This window comes from Eschrichtius robustus, chromosome 5 (assembly GCF_028021215.1).
Source record: "Eschrichtius robustus isolate mEscRob2 chromosome 5, mEscRob2.pri, whole genome shotgun sequence".
NCBI lineage: Eukaryota > Metazoa > Chordata > Mammalia > Artiodactyla > Eschrichtiidae > Eschrichtius > Eschrichtius robustus.
In genome coordinates, this window is record NC_090828.1 from 67913404 (window position 1) to 67932690 (window position 19287).

The 19287-nt window shown below is 35.6% G+C and overlaps 1 protein-coding gene across 2 annotated transcripts in view; it reads left to right on the plus strand.

Annotated features, from left to right (window-relative positions):
- Positions 1-16928, plus strand: part of GRB14 (growth factor receptor bound protein 14) — a 124622-nt gene extending 107694 nt beyond the window's left edge. For both annotated transcript variants that reach the window (XM_068544991.1, XM_068544992.1), the window contains 8 exons: positions 1165-1275; positions 1467-1562; positions 7491-7571; positions 12463-12579; positions 12671-12743; positions 12891-12978; positions 15170-15263; positions 16579-16928. In XM_068544991.1, coding sequence (XP_068401092.1) covers positions 1165-1275; positions 1467-1562; positions 7491-7571; positions 12463-12579; positions 12671-12743; positions 12891-12978; positions 15170-15263; positions 16579-16725 — 807 coding nt within the window. In that variant the 3' untranslated portion in view covers positions 16726-16928. The remainder of the gene's footprint in view (positions 1-1164; positions 1276-1466; positions 1563-7490; positions 7572-12462; positions 12580-12670; positions 12744-12890; positions 12979-15169; positions 15264-16578) is intronic.
- The last annotated feature ends 2359 nt before the right edge of the window (positions 16929-19287 follow it).

Here is a 19287-nt window from a genome sequence, read left to right on the forward strand (position 1 = left end):
ATTCTCCCATGGAGTTGGGAACTTTAGTCATCCATTAGATCAAAATGCCTAAAGAATAGTGACACACAGAGAAACAGTTGCATACACAGAAGCTCTTGCTCTACTAATCATCACTGATGGAATAGCCAGCCTACTGGCCAATGACTGAAATTTTTTTGGATTTGGATTTGAATGGGTTGCTCAAATTGCTGAATGTTCTGCTTTATCTTTTTGTTTTAAGAGCACTGCTTCTCAAATTTCAGTGCATACGAATCACCTGGGTTCTTGTTAAAATGCAGATTTTGATTTTGAATCAGCAGATCTGGGGTGGGCCCTGAGATTTTGCATTTCTAATAAGCTCCCAGGTGATGCTGATACTGCTGGTCTGGGACCACACGACTAGTAGCAAGGTTTTAAAGAACCAATGCGTTGTGGTCAGTTTTGATTACACATTCAACCCCAGAATTAAGCATTTCTCCAAGTTATTAACCTGTCACAGAATAATATGACCCAGTGATTTCCCATGACCAGCTCTAAATCTTATGGATTTCCCAGAGAAGAAATAGCTCTTCATGATTCCACTTTGCCTTGAAAATCAGACACATTCCATTGCCAGGTAATTTCCCTGAATTTATCTGTACAGGCTTCCTTCCTTTTGTAAAGGAAGGTGGTCATGCCGCCTGTTTCATTGCTTGCTGTGGTACATGAGGCAGTACACAAACATGAGGGACGATCATTTCTCAATGAAGCAGGAATCATCATCTGTTTTGTTTTTTTTTTTCTTTAGCTGCTATAGAAGCTCAAACCAACCTTCTTTCCTTTGTGGAACTACCATTATTTAAAACCCAAATAAGAAAACATTTTCAAAAGCCATGCTTTGCTCTCTTCTCTCCCTCAGATTCCTTGAAGTGGTGGTTAAAGCAAGTAATTTTAAAATAGGAAGATATATTTTTTTTGTATATTGGAAGTTAAATTATAAACAAATCACTGCTTCTCAAATTAAATACTCTCCTATCCAGCTCCTGGTTATTTAAGGATATAGTGACTTAGTTTTCCTTTCCTTTTGTTTCTGTGACATTATTTGGAATATTTTTTGCCAAGGTATAAGTTATGTAACATAATAGAAATACAAAAGGTAGTGTAAAAATATGTATCCATTTCAACATACATATATATTTTTTTAAGGAACCACGGCATTTGCAGTTTTTCAGCGAATTTGGCAATAGTGATATTTATGTGTCACTGGCAGGCAAAAAAAAACATGGAGCACCGACTAACTATGGATTCTGCTTTAAGGTACAGGCTTAATATTTTGCTAGATGAATAAAGCAAGCCTCAGCCTTTTAGGTAAGCTTGAGTTTCTTTTAATTTCTTTTAAAAAGAGACAGCTTTCTCTTATATATAGGAGAATTTTAGTGGCTTTTATTTCAACAGGTGTTACCTTCAAGATATGCATTAACGATAAACAATGTGCTGTGGCCTTCTAGCCTAACAAAGCAGGAGGGCCTCGAGACCTGAAAATGCTCTGTGCAGAAGAAGAGCAGAGTAGGACGTGCTGGGTGACCGCGATTAGATTGCTTAAGGTAATCTCACTGCAGGTGTGAATTTCTATTAAACATTGGGAGTACCATCAAAGTTTGAAAATACCTGTATTTCAAAACTCAGAAGACTCACTATGAATCCATGTGGGTATGTGAGGAAGAAGAAAAATAACCACCACCAAATGCGTGTATTTTACTTTTTATCTGAAAGATAAACATTTCCAGAGTAGAGTGCAATAACCTAATACATTTATCTTGTGTGTGTGGAGTATTCCATTTTTAAAAATGTTCTGATTTTTATTTTTTTGTAAGAGTATTACATATATAGCAAGTATAACTGATTGAAATTTCTCCTGTCCGTGACTTAGTCTGCATTTTAAAAACATTGCCATCAATCCGATGTGAAGTATATTTTAAAATGTGCCCACCTGAATATGTTTAGTGCAGTTGTTTTATGTTTTATTTAAGTGTTGTGTGAATTGCTTTCTAGTTTAATGCAAATTATTTTATAAATTTTACTATAGCTGTATTATTCAAACATTTACCTTTGTGCTAAGTAAAAATTACCGCTTCCATAAGCAAAATTTATTGGTAAGCATCTTGACAAGGAGTAAGAATGTTCTAAAAGTAGGTAGGGGAGAGAGACACAGAACTGATTTCTTCCAGGATGTATAGAAAACACATTTACTTTCAAAACTTGTATGCTAGCAAATTTAGCACAACTTTAAATTTATAATTATAAAACTTATCGACCATTTCCTTTTAAGAAGGGCAGAATAATCAGAATCAGAATTACTCATTGTCATACCAGGTTTGCAAGAAAGTTTTATTTTCTATTCTTTTACTTTTTTTTTTAATTGAGGTGAAATTCACATAACATAAAATTAACCAAATTAACTATTTTTAATGTGAATAACTCAGAGGCATTGAGTACATTCAAAATGTTGTGCAATTGCCATCTCTGTCTACTTCCAAAACATTTTTTTCACCTCTAAAGGAGACTCCATACCCATTAAGCAGTTACTCCCAGTCCCTGGCAACCACTAATCCATGTTCTGTCTCTATGGATTTACCAATTTGGATATTTCATAGAAATGGAATCATACAATATGTGACATTTTGGGTCTGGCTTCTTCACTAGCATAATGTTTGTGGTTCATCCATGTTGTAGCAGCATGTATCAGTACTTCATTCCTTTTTATGGCTGAATAATAATATTCCATTGTATGTGTGTTGTTTAACATATATATATATGTTAAATAAACAATTTGTTTTTCCACTGATGGGTATTTGGATTGTTTCTACCTTTTTACTATTGTGGATAGTGCTGCTATGAATATGTCTCTACACGTATTTGTCTGAGTAACAGTTTTCAGTTTTTTTGATATATACCTAAAAATGGAATTGCTGGTCATATGGTAATTCTATGTTTAACTTTTTGATGAATTGCCAAAATGTTTTCCACAGAGGCTAAACCATTTTACATTCCCACCAGCAATGTATAAGAATTCCAGTTTCTCCATATCCTCACCAACACTTGCTATTTTCCACTTTTTAAAAAATATACTCATCCTAGTGGGTGTGAAGGGTAGGAAGAACGTTTTTTAAAGTAATTTAAAGGAAGCTTTTGGATTAACTGTGAAATTTTCTTCCTTTTGCTGTTATGGCAGAAAGTCACTATGGTTATTACCTCTTTTATTAGAGATTTGTTTGTTTCTCAAATAGTCTACTGTCAAAATGGCTGTCATGATTTTGGTTTTGACGAATCTTAGAAATCTTGATTCTTTGAAACCCTCATGATAAGTAGTCACTTCTGTTTGCTCTCATTGTCATAAAATGTAAAAACAAACAAACAAACAAACAAAATGAAGAAGAGAAAAGTACTTTAGAGGGTCTTGGAAACCAACCAGTCAAAGCAGTAGTAACTAGGTAACTAGGGATATGCATTGGAATCACCTGAGGTGCTTTCTGAAGCTCCATGTGCCCAGCCCCATCCTGGGGGATCCCGAGTTAGTGACTTGAGTTCCAGGTGTCTGCCTGATTAAGAAACACTGAGTTCATCCAGCGCTGTCCCTTTACAGATAAAGAAGCTGGCACTCTTTGGTAGACTTTACTCCATCACAGTTATGGTAGAGAAAATATCTTGAGGTCTCAGGTTTTCTCTCCCCTGCCATCAGAACCCTGTAAGTCCAGCTAGGCTGGTGGAAGAGATACTTTCCAACCTTGTTAGCCAAGTCTTTCTCCCTTCTAAGGGGCTCAGATTCAAACACCCAACACAGAAGCAGGTGGTAAACCCACTTCCTTTAATCAGTCTTTCAGTGACTCTGACATGCCATTGATTTTACTAGGATGCTCCATTATTTTTTGTGTAACTAGAAAGATGAGAATTATGCCAATAAAATTGTGATATGACGTTTCCTATCACTGATGATTTTTATTTTCATTTGAATATTTAGATTTATTTAGGCCTATAATCCTGATTTTCATCATTTTTGTTGATGTTATCAATTTTGTGTATACACACAGATATATATCTATGTGTATATATATACATATATATGAAATAAGTTAGTCGAGGTATTCTTAAAACTTCTTCCTTTTCTCAATCTGGCTTTTCTGAATCATTTTCATCTCAGAGCCATGGATACTCATATTTTCCACAGATTAACCAGCTCTGTGGTTCAAGAGCTTTGGGGAGGCATCATCTCTCAGATGAGTGCTCTGCCGTGGTCCGCGGGGTTGTCTTTCTAGCCACTGGCATTCCTTTTGCAAGGTTTTCATGCTAATGACTTCTTAATCCCATCAGTTTCAGGCAATGGCAAGTCACTTCGTCCACAGTGAATATAAGATGCCATAGATTATAATACAGATTGTTAGTTTGAAAACAAATGTGTGTCTAAGAAATGATGAAATGTACTAAAAGCTTTCTTTGTTCTTTCTATAGCCAGAATGCTCAGTTTCTGGAAGACTGTCTCCTTCTTACCTTTTTTTTCTCTCGTTTGACTCTTCTCAAAGCCTCTTTCAAGTCACAGATGCCCAGTTTAAAGATGCTCTGTTGTATTAGTTTTCTATAGCTGCTGTAACACATTACCACCAACCTAGTGGCTTAAAACACAAATTTATTATCCTACACCTCTGTCATTCAGAAGTCTGAAATGGCTCTTATTGGCCTAAAAGCAAGGTGTCAACAGGGCTCCATTCTCTTTTGCAGTCTCTAGGGGGAAATCCATTTTCTTGCCCTTTCCGGCCTTTAGAGGCTGCTCGTGGCAACTTCCTCCACCCTTAAAGCCAGCAATATCCAGCTGAGTCCTTTCCATGCTGCCATTTTTCTGGTTCTCTCTTCTGGCTCTGGATAAGGACCCTTGTGATTACATTGGATCTACCAGGATAATCCAAGGTAATCATGTCACTTCAAAGTCAGCTGATTAGGGACTTCCCTGGTGGTCCAGTGGTTAGGAATGCACTTCCATTGCAGGGGGCACAGGTTTGATCCATGGTGGGGGAACTAAGATCCCTCATGCCACGTGGCGTGGCCAGAAAATAAATAAATGAAAATAAATGTAAAAAAAAAAAGTCAGCTGATTAGCACCCTTAATTGTATCTGCAACCTTATTTCCCCTTTGCCAGGTAGCCTAATATATTCACAGGTTCTAGGGATTAGGGCGTGGACATATATGGGGACCATTATTCTGCTACCACATCTGTGTTCCCTGTTTATTTCAGTTATGGCAAAGTGTTTCCAGATGAGGCTGGAAATAGAGGCCAGCATCAGTGAGGTCCTTTATCATGGAGCCAATGAGAAACCACCACGGTTTCAAATAGGAAAGTGATATGATCTGTTTTACACTTTAAAATAATCAGTTACAGGAAGCCTGGGCCTGCCAGCACAGACACATTTGAGGCTCTCTAATAGGGGCCTGGCAGCTTGTTGTCAGCGGGGCACTGGTTTGATCCCCCTGGCTGGTGCAGCTGGGCTCACCTGGTGTTAGAGGTAGCTTTTGCTCATCTCCTTTGGTTGTCTATCATGTTATTTCCAGAGTTTATCATTGTACCTAGTAGCGAGGAGCAGGGAAAGACTAGTCTATGTTATGTTGGCTGGACCAGAAGTGTCCTTCTTCTTTTCATTATGTGTTATTTATTAGATATAGCCTCCCCCAAGAATTTGGCCACTTGTTTTATTTTCCTTTCTTTTTCATACACACATGTAAACTCTTCATGTAGCATCAGATAGAGATATTCCCATTCTCTTTGGAGAAATTCCAGTTACATATAGAATTAGAAAAATCACAAGGCTTAGAAAAGGGGAGATTTGCTCATGTACAGTGTCCTAGTTACATGTTGTCTTTTGCCCTTCCCTTCAGTTAGAACTCTGCTAGTTTCTCTCTAACACAGTTTGGTCCCTCATCTGCCCCTCCATAAGACAGGGAAATGTTAAGGTGACCCATGCCCTACCCCTTAGCCAGAGTTAACTTTCAACAGCACAGAAGCAACTTCCTAACACCACAGGTACCAGGGACAATACATCTTTGAAGGAAACAGTCTTATTAGTGGGTAGCAGGCTTTTCGCTGCAGGTAAATAAAAGGTGTCCAGGCAGCATGTCCTTGTGAAAGTGTGGTTGCAGGCTATTGTATATTCTCCAAATGAACTTGACTAGGAATTAAGCTCCTCTGTCTTCTTTTTAAAGTTACTGTAGGCTTAGAGTTGATTTAAAATAAATTTCATTAGGTCCTATTAATGTCAATCAAACCTTAAATTAAAAAATAATTTTTATAAGTTGGGAAATAATTGGATAAAGAAGTCAACACAGAGAATTTTAAATGACTGTATTCATGTTAAAAGCAAAATCTTGAAAACAGTGACTCCCCTCACCTCCGATTTTCTGCCTAATTACCAAATATATCCACTTTGCTGCAATTGCTTTTAAGAAAATAGTTTTTAGTAGAGAAACAGCTCTGTTAGAATGTTTAGATGGAATTCATCCTAAGGGTAAGATTGGTTTCCATGGTGTCTCTTCAATCTCTTTTATATCGGACCTACTTTTAAGTTCATAATGGCTCCATGAAATGGAGAGAATTATAGAGGGTAGCAGGAAAAAAAAAAAAAAAAAAGAAGCCTATCTGTTCCCTTGGTTTCTTTTTTTTTTTTTAACTAAGTAACTTAAATCTAAGGGGCTTATCTTCCAGTTTCAGATAGGGACTCCTGCAAGATAAGTTTGGCCATGGCGTTCTTAATGTTTCTCAAACTAACAATCCAATTACACTCTAGACCCACTTTCCAATTGTAGCCTAGCAGTCCAGTTCTTACGATGCTACCTCTTGAAAGTAAAGCCTCTGTAGTTCTTATCTACTGCTCTTTACACTGTATGCCATGCCTCTTTGTCTGAAATTAGCCTGATTCCCCACCATTTTGATTTCCCTGAATTTAAAATTAAACAACGCCCTAAGAGTACTGTTACCAGAGGGTGATACAGTGCCAAGAATCTTCAGAATAGGATCAAGTTTATGGATTACAAAAGACAATGTAATTCATCAATCAGTCATTGAAGAATTATGGTAAATTTTACCCAGGTTTGCTTAGGATGTGTGTCAGATTCTCAGAGTCTTTGTACCATAAAGTCGGGCACCCTTCCCAAGTGAGCTTTCTTATTGCTAAGCTCCAAATGGTTTTGGTGCTATTGACACTAAGAATAATGAGTAGGAATGTCAGTTCTAGATCTTTATATTGTGAGCTAGAACATAAGTGTGGGTCCAAATAAAAAACACTGTCTTTTAAACTGTACTATTTAGGACACTAAAAGTTTACCATTCAAAAGTATGGCTGCTTTACTTACTTGTTTTAAGGAAAGCTTATAATTTTCAGTTTTTATATTGATGATGTATAATTAATGAAAGTGTTGGTTTTCAAAAGTTGTAGTAAAACTCTGTGTAGTAAAAGGGGTGGGAATGTGTTTTTATTTATTTATTCTGCAGTATGGCATGCAGCTGTACCAGAATTACATGCATCCATATCAAGGTAGAAGTGGCTGCAGTTCTCAGAGTATATCACCCATGGTAAGCACCAAGTTTTTGAACCTACATTTTATTTTATATTTACATTAATTTGCAATCACATTACATTATAAATGTACATTTCCATTATTTCCTTTTGGTCAAGTAAAGTAACTTTTTGGCATCATCCTACTATCATGTTATATTGAACTATTTTTTTTTGGATTTTATATGATTGCAGCCTATGTGATAAAATCGCAATAGTCAGGCACACATGAAGTATTCAATTAAAATAATGTTTTATGTTAAAGAAAAACTTTAAATATTTGCAAGAATTATGAGAGTGATTCTGTGTCATTACATTTGAGGATTAGAAAATAAGATAATTTATAGAACATTGTCCTTGGGATTGTAGATCTTTCTTAATTATTGATTTGATTGTGGGTTTATTTATTTAAATATTAATTCTGGGATTATCATAGCCTGTGAGCTCTTTTGCATTCTGACTTTCTAACAATTAAATTTTTAAAGTTCCAGGTCCTTGAAAAGCATACTGCTCTCCAGGAAACCCAAAAGATGTAAGCCAAAATACAGGTTGTGCATTGCGTTAAGACTAGCACCACTTCACAGATTTATACTAAATGCCACTTGGATATTTACAGGCAGATACATTTTTTCCCCTCTTTGGGACCTAATTTTAATTTCCTGTGCATTAACACAAGAAATTTATTTCTGAACTCCCAGTTTATGTTCTGCTATTTTTGCTTGTGCTCCTTGAGTATATTAGGAATTCAGAAATATGAACCCATGTTACAATCAGCTAACGTGCTACATTTCCACTTAGGTTAAAACATGCGTTTCATGGCTGTGACCAAAGAAGGTGCATTTCCCCACATGTAACGTAGCATGTAAAATGCTCAGCTCTAGGACTGAGGCATGAAATAATGTTGATTATGAAGTCTGATAGACTAATATGGAAAAAGAACTCCAATGCTGTAGTTACGTTGCTTTACGTTATGGAAGAGTAACTTTTCATCTTTGTATCATATTACTTTTTAGCCCTAAAATAAGAAACTAAGGAATGTAATGAATTTTTATAAAAGCAATAGCTTTAAGGTGAGAATTTTTACAATTTGCCAGCTTACCGTAATCTTTTAATTCATATATGTATATATGAATAATGAATTTTATTATCTTAATCCTTTCCTAAATCCTTCTAAATTTCTTTTAAAGTTATTAGGACGAGCATGTTAATAGCAGCCATGATTTGGAGGCAGTTATTATTTAGTGTCCTCTTAATCATAGAAAAAAATGTTACACAGAAAGTACTTTCTAGTCTCAGCACTGTCATTAGTGTACAAATACGGTATTATTCTTGCTTCTTTCCGTTGAAAGTGATCCTACTGTTGATCAGTACGTCTATGGCATTTTGGTTAACGTAGCTTTACTTGTCCAGCATCTGGTATAAGAAAAGACATTCCTTGAGTGAATTGGCTGTAAATAGGGATAGAAGGACAAGAGGTTTAAGCTTCTGTGTGATGAGAACAAGGACCTGTCCTGTATCGCAGTTGACATGATCAGAGAGAATAGCATCAAGAATTATATCTCTACTCTTCTTAATTTTCATGAAGGAAACTAAGAAGGTTGGGGAGGTATTTGTGTTTATTTTGGTGTCTATACAGAATCCCAGGATAATTTCTACACTATCATGAAAGAATCAGTGACCTATATCCTGGATGCCAGTGTCTCTCACCTGCCTCTGCTGGTTTTCATTGAGGCCCCATGTTCAAGGAACAACAGGGAAAAGTTCACATACTTTAGTTATAGTTTTAAAGGGACAATATTGTCTTCTTCTCCAGGGATTCATTTTGAGAAGGGAAATGAGAAAAAAATTATCATACCATAATGAACATCATAACTATATATAGCACATAACAGCCATCCCATCAGCCTTTGAAATGAGAATCATCAGCAGATATTTCAAGAAGCCAAATGTATTTGGTCCTTTTTAGGATAATAAAAAGGATTTATTTAAAGGAGCATCTGTTAATATGGTCCTGGCCAGAACACGGGGATGGGAAAAACAAGTCAACTGAAGTTCTTATTATTTTTCACATTTGACTCTGAGCTAGACATCCCAAACTGCACTTTCTTCCCTGTACCTCCCATTCCGTGGTACATAAAAGAACCTTAGATAGGGCCTGTTATTATCTTTACCATAAGCGTGACCTTGATTGAGTCACTGCTGTCCTACAGTATAAAATAAGGGGGACAGTTGCATGATCTCTAGAATCGATTACACCTCTGATGTCCTGTGGCTCTGTATGACACTGATGAGAGAACAATGTCTGAGGAAATTCTGTGCCCTCTTACTAAGGCCACAGTGCTACACGTTTATGTAGCTCTTTCAAATGGGGTGACAGGGAGTGAGTGACTACGAGTTGCTGCTTAGCTAAGCTGCCTGAAAAACATTTCATGTTCCAACCTCACTAAAAGTGTTTGGATCTGATCTCGAGGTGTGGTCTGGATAATCCAGGAGACACCCAAGCCTCTTCTTTCTTAAAAAGAGAGGCATGCCATTAAAATCATGGACCCTTTTTTAGGGCTTGCCCTATTTATCCCACCAGAAGGAAGAGCTAGAAAAAGGGACAAATATTTGAGAAATGCACTGATTCTGAATGTTATCAACATTGCTCTTCTATGTGAAAGAAATTGAGCTGAAAATGACCTTTTGGTTCAAGTCAGATTTTGCTTCACTTCCATTTCTTTGTCCACCAAAGGTAAACTATTAATTTTTCATCCACCACCTGCCATTCAGTAGAAAACATTTTCTATATTCCTGTGTTTTCCCCTAGTGTAGTTAATGTAGCAAATGAAAATACTTATTTGTATCGTAGACTCCCCACTTAGGTCAAGTAATTATGTAACATGGGATCTTATTTTACATTTCAGCCTGTCATATTATAGGAGAAAAATGAAAAAAAGAATAAGAACTGGTTATGTTTATTTTTGTTTCCTAACGGTATTTTTATGTTATCAGAACCTTGTGATTACAGAGCCCATCTTGGCATGTGAAGGCAGAGATATTATAAGGATAAAGCTATCATTATGATTGAGATTAGTTACTCTCTGGCTTGGGCAGGTGGAAGCTTTTCATTAATGTCAGCAAAGCAAAAGTATATCCATCTGGTCCACAGCCCAGCACAGAAGATCACGGGGTGAGAAGGGCAAAGTAAGGTGTGACAGCAAATAGAGATTACAGAGACAGCATCTGTCTGGAAAGAGCAGCTGTCAGTTATGAAGGCTCCTGTAACAAATGAAAGATTGCACGCCGGATCTCCAGAAATAAAGATGAACCATAATAAGACTGTGGACCACTACAGCAAGGTTTCAAGAGGAAATAATAAATGCTAATAAAGTGGGATGTATAATGCAGGGATAAATGATCCCCCCTCCCATTTTTGTATGGACCAGGTTTTGTTTCAAGCAGACATTTGACTAGAGTCTGTTAGACCAAGCAGGGTATGGCTGAATCCATGTGGAGAGAGAAAATGGTCTTAAGCCAGGAGTCTCCAGGTGTATGTTGGCTGATCCTTTACAATGAGAACTCCGGTTTTTGCGTTGCTCTTCTGTTAATGACGAGTGGGGAAAACATTGTTCATGCTGGTTTTGGATGTTTTGTCTTTTAAGAGTTTTAATTCTTATCAATTGAGTGACACTTTTTTTTTAAAAAAAACATCTTTATTGGAGTATAATTGCTTTACAATGGTGTGTTAGTTTCTGCTTTATAACAAAGTGAATCAGCTATAACATTTACATGTATCCCCATATCCCCCTCCATCTTGCATCTCCCTCCTACCCTACCCCACCCCTCTAGGTGGTCACAAAGCACCGAGCTGATCTCCCTGTGCTATGAGGCTGCGTCCCACTAGCTATCTATTTTACACTTGGTAGTATATACAAGTCCCTGCCACTCTCTCACTTTGTCCCAGCTTACCCTTCCCCCTCCCCATCCTGAGTGACACTCTTAACTGAAGATTCTGACAACTGTTTTTTTTTTTTAGGATGCATGACTTGGGTTGGCACACTTTTTAAAAGACGGTTACGAAGTAGAGCCCTAAACAAAGAAAAAAATAAAAATAAGGTCCAGGTTTTGGATGTTTTATTTTCACCTTCAGAGACTATGAATACAAAAAGTAATTCGCAAAAAAGATGACTTTATTACTTGTTTAAAATTATGTTTGTTTAAAGATGTCTTCCTTTTATATCAGTTCTTCTTTTGTCATTCAGACTTATTTTTGCAGCTCTCATTTTGCCATGTTCGTGCTCACAAGATGAAAAAACATTCACGTATTAAATCATAGAAATTTTAATATTATGGAGTTATCTGAATTATTTCACTAAATTTCATTTTCTAAGTTAGAGAAAAGTTGATGTGATAAACTTTTAAAATACATATTGTTGATTTGTTATAAAATAATGGGTACTATTTGTTTCTAAAGAAGTGATGTAAGTCAGTCTGTTACAGCTTTAGTGTATCTTGAATCTTAATAAGTAGACAGATTTGACATTTAAATGATCATTAATGAATCTCAAAGCATAATAGAGAGGTGAGTTTGGAAGTGATGATGGATCTTCTTAGCCACAGGAAAGGTTATTCTTTTCTAAATATGAAGAGATAGGGTTGCTTTAGAAGAAAGACATGCTTACCTTGAAAGCTTTTAATCTCTTTATTCAACACTTAATTCAATGACCTTAACAAATAACTGTATAACTTATTTAACCAAAATATTTTATAGCACCATTTTCTGTTGAATATGTATTGTTAACTTTTTAATTTCCTGCTAGTCACCTTTGGAACCACATCCTAAAATGGAAACGTATTGCCAGCAAAGCACTGAAAGGTAACTTCAAAGATGTTTTCAAGGTAAAAAATGTGCTTTTTTTTCCCCAGAGAAGTATATCAGAGAATTCCCTGGTAGCAATGGACTTCTCAGGCCAGAAAAGCAGAGTTATAGAAAATCCCACTGAAGCCCTTTCAGTTGCAGTTGAAGAAGGACTAGCTTGGAGGGTACAAATTAGCTTCCTGTTCTTCAAAATATTTATGATTTGAATTTGTTTCTCCCCGAAAGTTAAAATTTGTTTCCCACTTCCTTGCACAGAAAAAAGGATGTTTACGCCTGGGCACTCATGGTAGCCCCACTGCATCTTCACAGAGCTGTGCCACAAACATGGGTATGTCTCTGCATATTCACTGTGACTAACTGGGTGGCAAGATGTGCATTTAGATGTAGTCATTGCGGGGTTAGGGTAGAAAGTACACATAATTAAGTTGTGATCATTTCAAACAAATCTCTGTATTCCTCCACTTTATTTCTTCAGCTATCCACCGGTCCCAACCATGGTTTCACCACAAAATTTCTAGAGAGGAAGCTCAGCGATTGATCATTCAGCAAGGTCTAGTGGATGGGTAAGTTTGATTCTGAGTAGCACTGATTTTGATTTCTCCTATAATCAGTAATGACTTATTCAACACACACACAGAGTTTTGACTTCAGCTTATTAAAACAGAAGTGACTTTATTCTATAAGGATGGTTGTCATTGAATCCTAGCAGTACCTATACAGTACCTGTTACATAGTGTGTGCTTAGTATTTGCGCATAAGGAGAAGATAGCTGAACAGGATGCTCTGCTCTTAACCAGTGATCAGTAGTATTACCCATTCTGTGCATCTCAGATATTAATTGATGGGGGGAAAACTGAACTTGTTTTGGCGTGTCAACATTTTGATTTGAACAAATAATATGTTTGCAAAGTATGGTTTGTGTCATGACACTATCTTACGTGTTATACATTTTTTTAGGTTTGATGCAGGGTGTGTTAAAGTAAAAAGCTGTTTCTCATATATTTAGACTGTCTTATTTTTTTCTTTCTGTTTACACCCCTATTTTCTTTTCTCTAAATTTTAACAGTTTAAAGGAATATAAACCTATGAAAACAGTACTTTTTGACTCTTCTCATGTTATCTTTTAGTGGGATACCACAGAAGAGACAGGAGAAACAGAAAATTTATTATGCAAGATTTATGATCTAAAGAATTTTCTTTTTCTCAGATTACTCAGTATTTCAGATATCAATACTTCCTATAATACTAGCTGAATTCTCTTCCCAAATGCAATACAAGTTAAGGAGCTTGTATTGAGGTTTGGATGAGAAATAAAACCAGCATCAATTTAAACAAGTGGTAATGGGATCTTATATCTTCATGGGTTGGCTTAAGATGATGGCAAAATTTCAAGGTGATTTAATACTGACATTTGGATAAAAATGCACCTTCACATGGAAGATTATTAATAGCAAGTCAGCATTTCAGTAGACTCTAAATAAGAAAAGATTTCAATATACTTCTCTGCATGGAACACGGTCTTTTCAGATATAAATCTGAGCAATCAGCAGAATTACCATCTAAGACCAAGAAAAGAAATAAATCACAAAGAATTGTCAAAATGTTTTGGAGGATTATAATTTCCCTTATTTCTGAGCCCATTTTTTTGTAAATTGAATGAAATAATTGCATAAAGAATGACAGTATCTTTATTTTTTAAAATTTTTAATTAAAAAATGGGTTATTTGGGGTATTCTTTTGGAAAGATGTGATGATGCCAGGCAATCCACTAGGTGGTAGTGGTGTTCTACTCAGGAATGGGGAGAGAATTAAGCTTGATTGACCAGTGAAACTCCCTTTTGTCCCATCTCCTAGAGATGTAATGTCGGAACCTCACACAGCACAGATGAAATGGATAATCTCATCAGACATCTGTGATGGCTCAGATTTGGCTGTCTCTTCGCCCAGGCACAGTGAGATTAGTATTGGAGTCACCAGTGGGGACTGTTTGCACAGTCTGTTTGCCAACAATTAATATAAAGCTGGTTATGCACTGAATTGCCAGTTAATAAGAATCCACGCCTGGCAGCATTTTTCTCAGGCCATTAGGCCATGTTTTGTTTTTCTAGCCTGTTATGGAGGCTTTTCTGCTGCATTCTTCAAGGTTAAATTACATGTTGTTTGGGTGTTTCTTTTACTTAAAATATTTTGCTCAAACATTTAATAAATGATTTCAGGATTGATTTTTTTAGAATATATTCATTTCTCACTTTCTGTTGTGTATGTAATAGTAGGAACCAGAATCAAAAGAAAGGATCCAGTGTAGAAGAGGGAGTTAAAAACTATTTCACTCTAAATAATTTTCTTTTTTTAGGGCCTAACATGACCCAGAAGTTAAAATAACAATATGCTAATGCCTTATTCTCTGTACCAAAGAGTTACATGTGAATACCCAGCTTTCCCAGTGGAAAAAGGACATAGCACTAATTATTGATGCCAGCATAGCATTATATTGGTTATTGTGAGCAAGCAATCTGACAAATGGCTGTGTATTTATCCTATTAAAATTAAATTAGCTCTGATGATAGTTTTATAGTATAAGGTTTATGTTATACCATATTGTGTACCATGTTGGATAATCCCATCATTGAATACATAGTAAAGGAAAACTCTGGCTACATTTATGAATATACTTCCTGGATTTGGTACAGGCTATATTTCTATGAAATCCATGAGTAAATGTAGAAAAATATTGAAATCCTTCTCTCTCTTTAGGGTTTTCTTGGTACGGGATAGTCAGAGCAACCCCAAAACTTTCGTACTGTCAATGAGTCATGGACAAAAAATAAAGCACTTTCAAATTATACCAGTAAGTAATTTGTGATTTCATATTTGTATATTAGAGATGATCTTAATGCATAAGCTTTTGGAAACTTTAGTTTTTTTTTGGCTCTTTTATTAAATATAATTTGGGAACTTGTGCTTTGACTGGAGTTAAGTTTGGCAGAAATGGTTTTATGAGCCTGAATTAATATAAGAAATACAGGAATTGCAAAAATTAAATTTCCCTTTTCCCATGAAATATGATTTGGTAATATTGTATAGACCCCATGCCACCTATTGTTAAAAGGCCACTGAGAATTCCTTCCCCTGAATTCCTCTAGTGGTTCTTTAAAAATCGTTATTTTCAAGCCCCTTCGCCTCTCTTGTCCCAAAAATGTTTTTTTGGTGTTTTTTGTAGTTTTGTTTTTAATCATTATGGATAGGTACACAGGTGCTGTGGAACTGGAGATCATTATTTAAACTATTCTGAGCACATTTAAAAATTTTCTGTAATTCTGCTTTCATGTGGCACAACTTGCTTTGGGATTTTTTTTGTTGCTTCTGCTGCTTTTGTGTGTGTGTGTGTGTGTGTGTGTGTGTGTGTGTGCGCACGTGTATGTATGCATGTGGTCTGTGTATTGGAACCAGATAGTGTGGAACAGAGATTCAGTCTACTTTCAAGAAAGCATTACATCAGATTGCTAAGTTGCTAGTGTTTTCTTTTTTTTGAATGACCTCTGTTTGGAACTATCTAAAGTCCATGTGAAGTTATCTTCCCCACTTCATTGATTATGTGAGCGATGTCCCTGGCACATATGAATTGCTTAATGCCTGAAGATCTCACTGCAGAAAACAAAAACAGAAAAACCCCAAAATGCTGTCATTCCACTAACACAATATTTGATTGCTCCAGAATCAGTTTACTGATACAAATTATGGTGAATATTCATTTTTAATATATTAAGTAAGGCTTTAGGTAGACAACAACTAGAAATGGAAATTAATTTCTGTAGGTGGGAGTATTAAAATCTTTTGTTTACTTTTACACTGAATAGTGCCGATTTCTCACTGTGTACTGTATTGATTCAGAATAATCCTACTATTCTAACTACTGAACGTTAAGAGAATTTAGAGACAGAGAAAGTAGAGCCACACTGCTTACCTTAGGATCAGATGGTATTTCTTTTAAATGCAAGGGAAGTTACAAAGAAGAAGTGGACATGCCATAACATTCTTTTCACTGTCCTTTAGTATTATAAATACATCAATTTTGGCATTTAAAGATGCAGTATGCAATAGAATATGATTGTCTTTCTGGGTATTTTGCCCTTCTTACCAGTTTGTTGTTTTTCCTGTTGCAGGTGGAAGATGATGGTGAAATGTTCCACACCCTGGATGATGGGCACACAAGATTTACGGATCTAATCCAGCTGGTGGAGTTCTATCAACTCAATAAGGGCGTTCTTCCTTGCAAGCTGAAACATTATTGTGCTAGGATTGCACTTTAGCCAAACAAGAAGTGACTTGTTAAACTGCTGAAGAAAAAGGACTCAAGAAAAAGAAAGACCATAAATAAGGGTGAAAGCATTGCCATGGTGAAAAGAATCTATTTCTCTTACAAGTTACAAAAAATAGTTTGTGCATTACAAATAAGTAAAGATTTGGATTGACATTACCTTCATCATTGAAATATTAATTAGTTAAAATTAAACCTCCGAAAAAAAATAATCTGGTGTGTTCTTGTGTGATTTTCCATTACTATAATATTTTCTTCAAATATGCACATTTTAAACATCTTTCTGTCCTTATTTACTATAGCAACATTAGAATTCTCAACCACAAAATATGAAAAAAAGTTGGGGCTCAGAATGAATTATTTGTGGACTGAATTTCAATTAACTACTGTTTTTGTAACTTAAGAAGTATGATAAAAACTTGAGTTAACAATTAAAAGAAGCTACTCACAACCTGTTAATAAAACTAAAAACTGGGCTTCCCTGGTGGCGCAGTGGTTAAGAATCTGCCTGCCAATGCAGGGGACACGGGTTCGAGCCCTGGTCTGGGAAGATCCCACGTGCCGCGGAGCAACTAAGCCCGTGGGCCACAACTACTGAACCTGCGCGTCTGGAGCCTGTGCTCCGCGACAGTGAGAGGCCCGCGCACCGCAATGAAGAGTGGCCCCCACTCGCTGCAACTGGAGAAAGCCCTCGCACAGAAACGAAGACCCAACACAGCCAAAAATAAATAAATAAATTTATATATAAAAAACAAAACAAAACTAAAAACTATTTTGAATTGTATATTTTCTGAGTTTATTATAACCTTAAAATCAAATCATATTTTGAAATAGCAGCTTAAAATTATTTTGAAGTATTGATATATTGATTTTTTTCAGGATGACTTTTATTACATATTAAATTATTAATTATACTATAATATTTACACTGATATTGTACCTATTAGTGACACGTTATATTCACTACATTTTTTTCATTCACTTAAGGATTGATTGGAACTATCTACTTGTTTTTAAGGAAATGATTAAAATATAGAGGGGATTTATATAATTTGCACATGCTTTCTCATGGCATGTAATCTGTCACAGTGTAACATTTTTCACATTAATATTTCACATTTGCCCCACGCTGTAACTTTCAGAAGTTTCTTTAGATCCTTATACAACTAGATGATTAACCTGATCAAAATGTTAAAATCAAAGATGCAAAATCTATTAAGATCCAAATAGGTAAATCCATGCTATTCTCTTTGCCTACTCCCTTTTCATCATCTTACCTTGGCAATGTCGGTATGGAAAAGGTTTTGGAAACGTGAGGCACCCACCTCCCTTATCACCTCACTGAGACCATCTAGAAAGTTTTCGTTGGGATTTATAACTCTATTTTTCCTCCTTTTTGTGAGAAGGGTATTCACTGTTCTAAAAAAAGATGAGAAATAAAACATTAAATAAATGTTAAAATCATACAAAATATTGCTCATCTCCTCTGATCCTCGTAACAACATTTTGGGAAAGTTAAGAAGATTTTTTAAGAACAATATTTCAAAAATGCATACTGTAGTTTTAAATAAAAGCGATTCATTTTTGGTAATAGAGCATCTGAAAACATTCATACAATGCTAATAAAATCAATTATTACTGAAAAAGAATTACTGGCAGAATTTTAAAAATACTCAATTTGCTTTTAGCCAAAGCAAACCTAATTCTTAAAACACTGAAACTTAGAACATAAATCTGATGCTATAAAATATCGATCTGGTGTCTACAAAGGCTTAAGTGACACATAGGACCCCTAAATAGAGGAGCAAGAGGTAAACACACTTGACCCTTTCAACCTTGTAGAGTATCTCTGATTATTTCTGACTTATTTCTGATTTATAAAAATACTTTGTGTTTTGAACTGATATGCATTTTCTTATTTTGCACCAGGGTCAAATTGACAATATCAGAAAATGTAATATTTTAAATGCTAGACTCTCATAAATTGACCAATTTGTGCTTGTCTTTGTTATTTGTGCCTCTAACTTCATTCACAATCTAAATTTATTATTGTGGAGCCCAGATTTTGTACATAGTTGCTCATTTTGGTCTTAAAGCATGAGTCAAGAAAAATTATTGAGGAAAGGCTGACATTATCCTTCCTGATTCCTTCTGATAAAAGGTTTTGAACACGTGTGTATGTATGTAAATCTTATATGAAATTAAATCTGAGAGTGTCAGACACATCAAGAGTTAGTACAGTATTAAAATGGATTTCCAAGAAAAATGTGAATTACCTTTGGGTTATTTTTCATTTTGGTTTAGCCAAGTTTTGCTATCTTGCACCATTTTAGAGTGGGATTAGGTCAGATTAGCTCTATGTTTTCTTCTTTTTTTCTTTTCATTATGTTGGAGTTAGTATACTTTATTCTCCTAGAAAGAAAAAAAACCCAGCAGATCTGGTCCACGTTGTTCTTTTTCATTTTTTTAAATGGAAGAATTATTTATTTTGAAACATTCAGGAAACCTAGGTCAAACAAGATAAAAATTATGAGTGTTTCAATTCAGAATAATT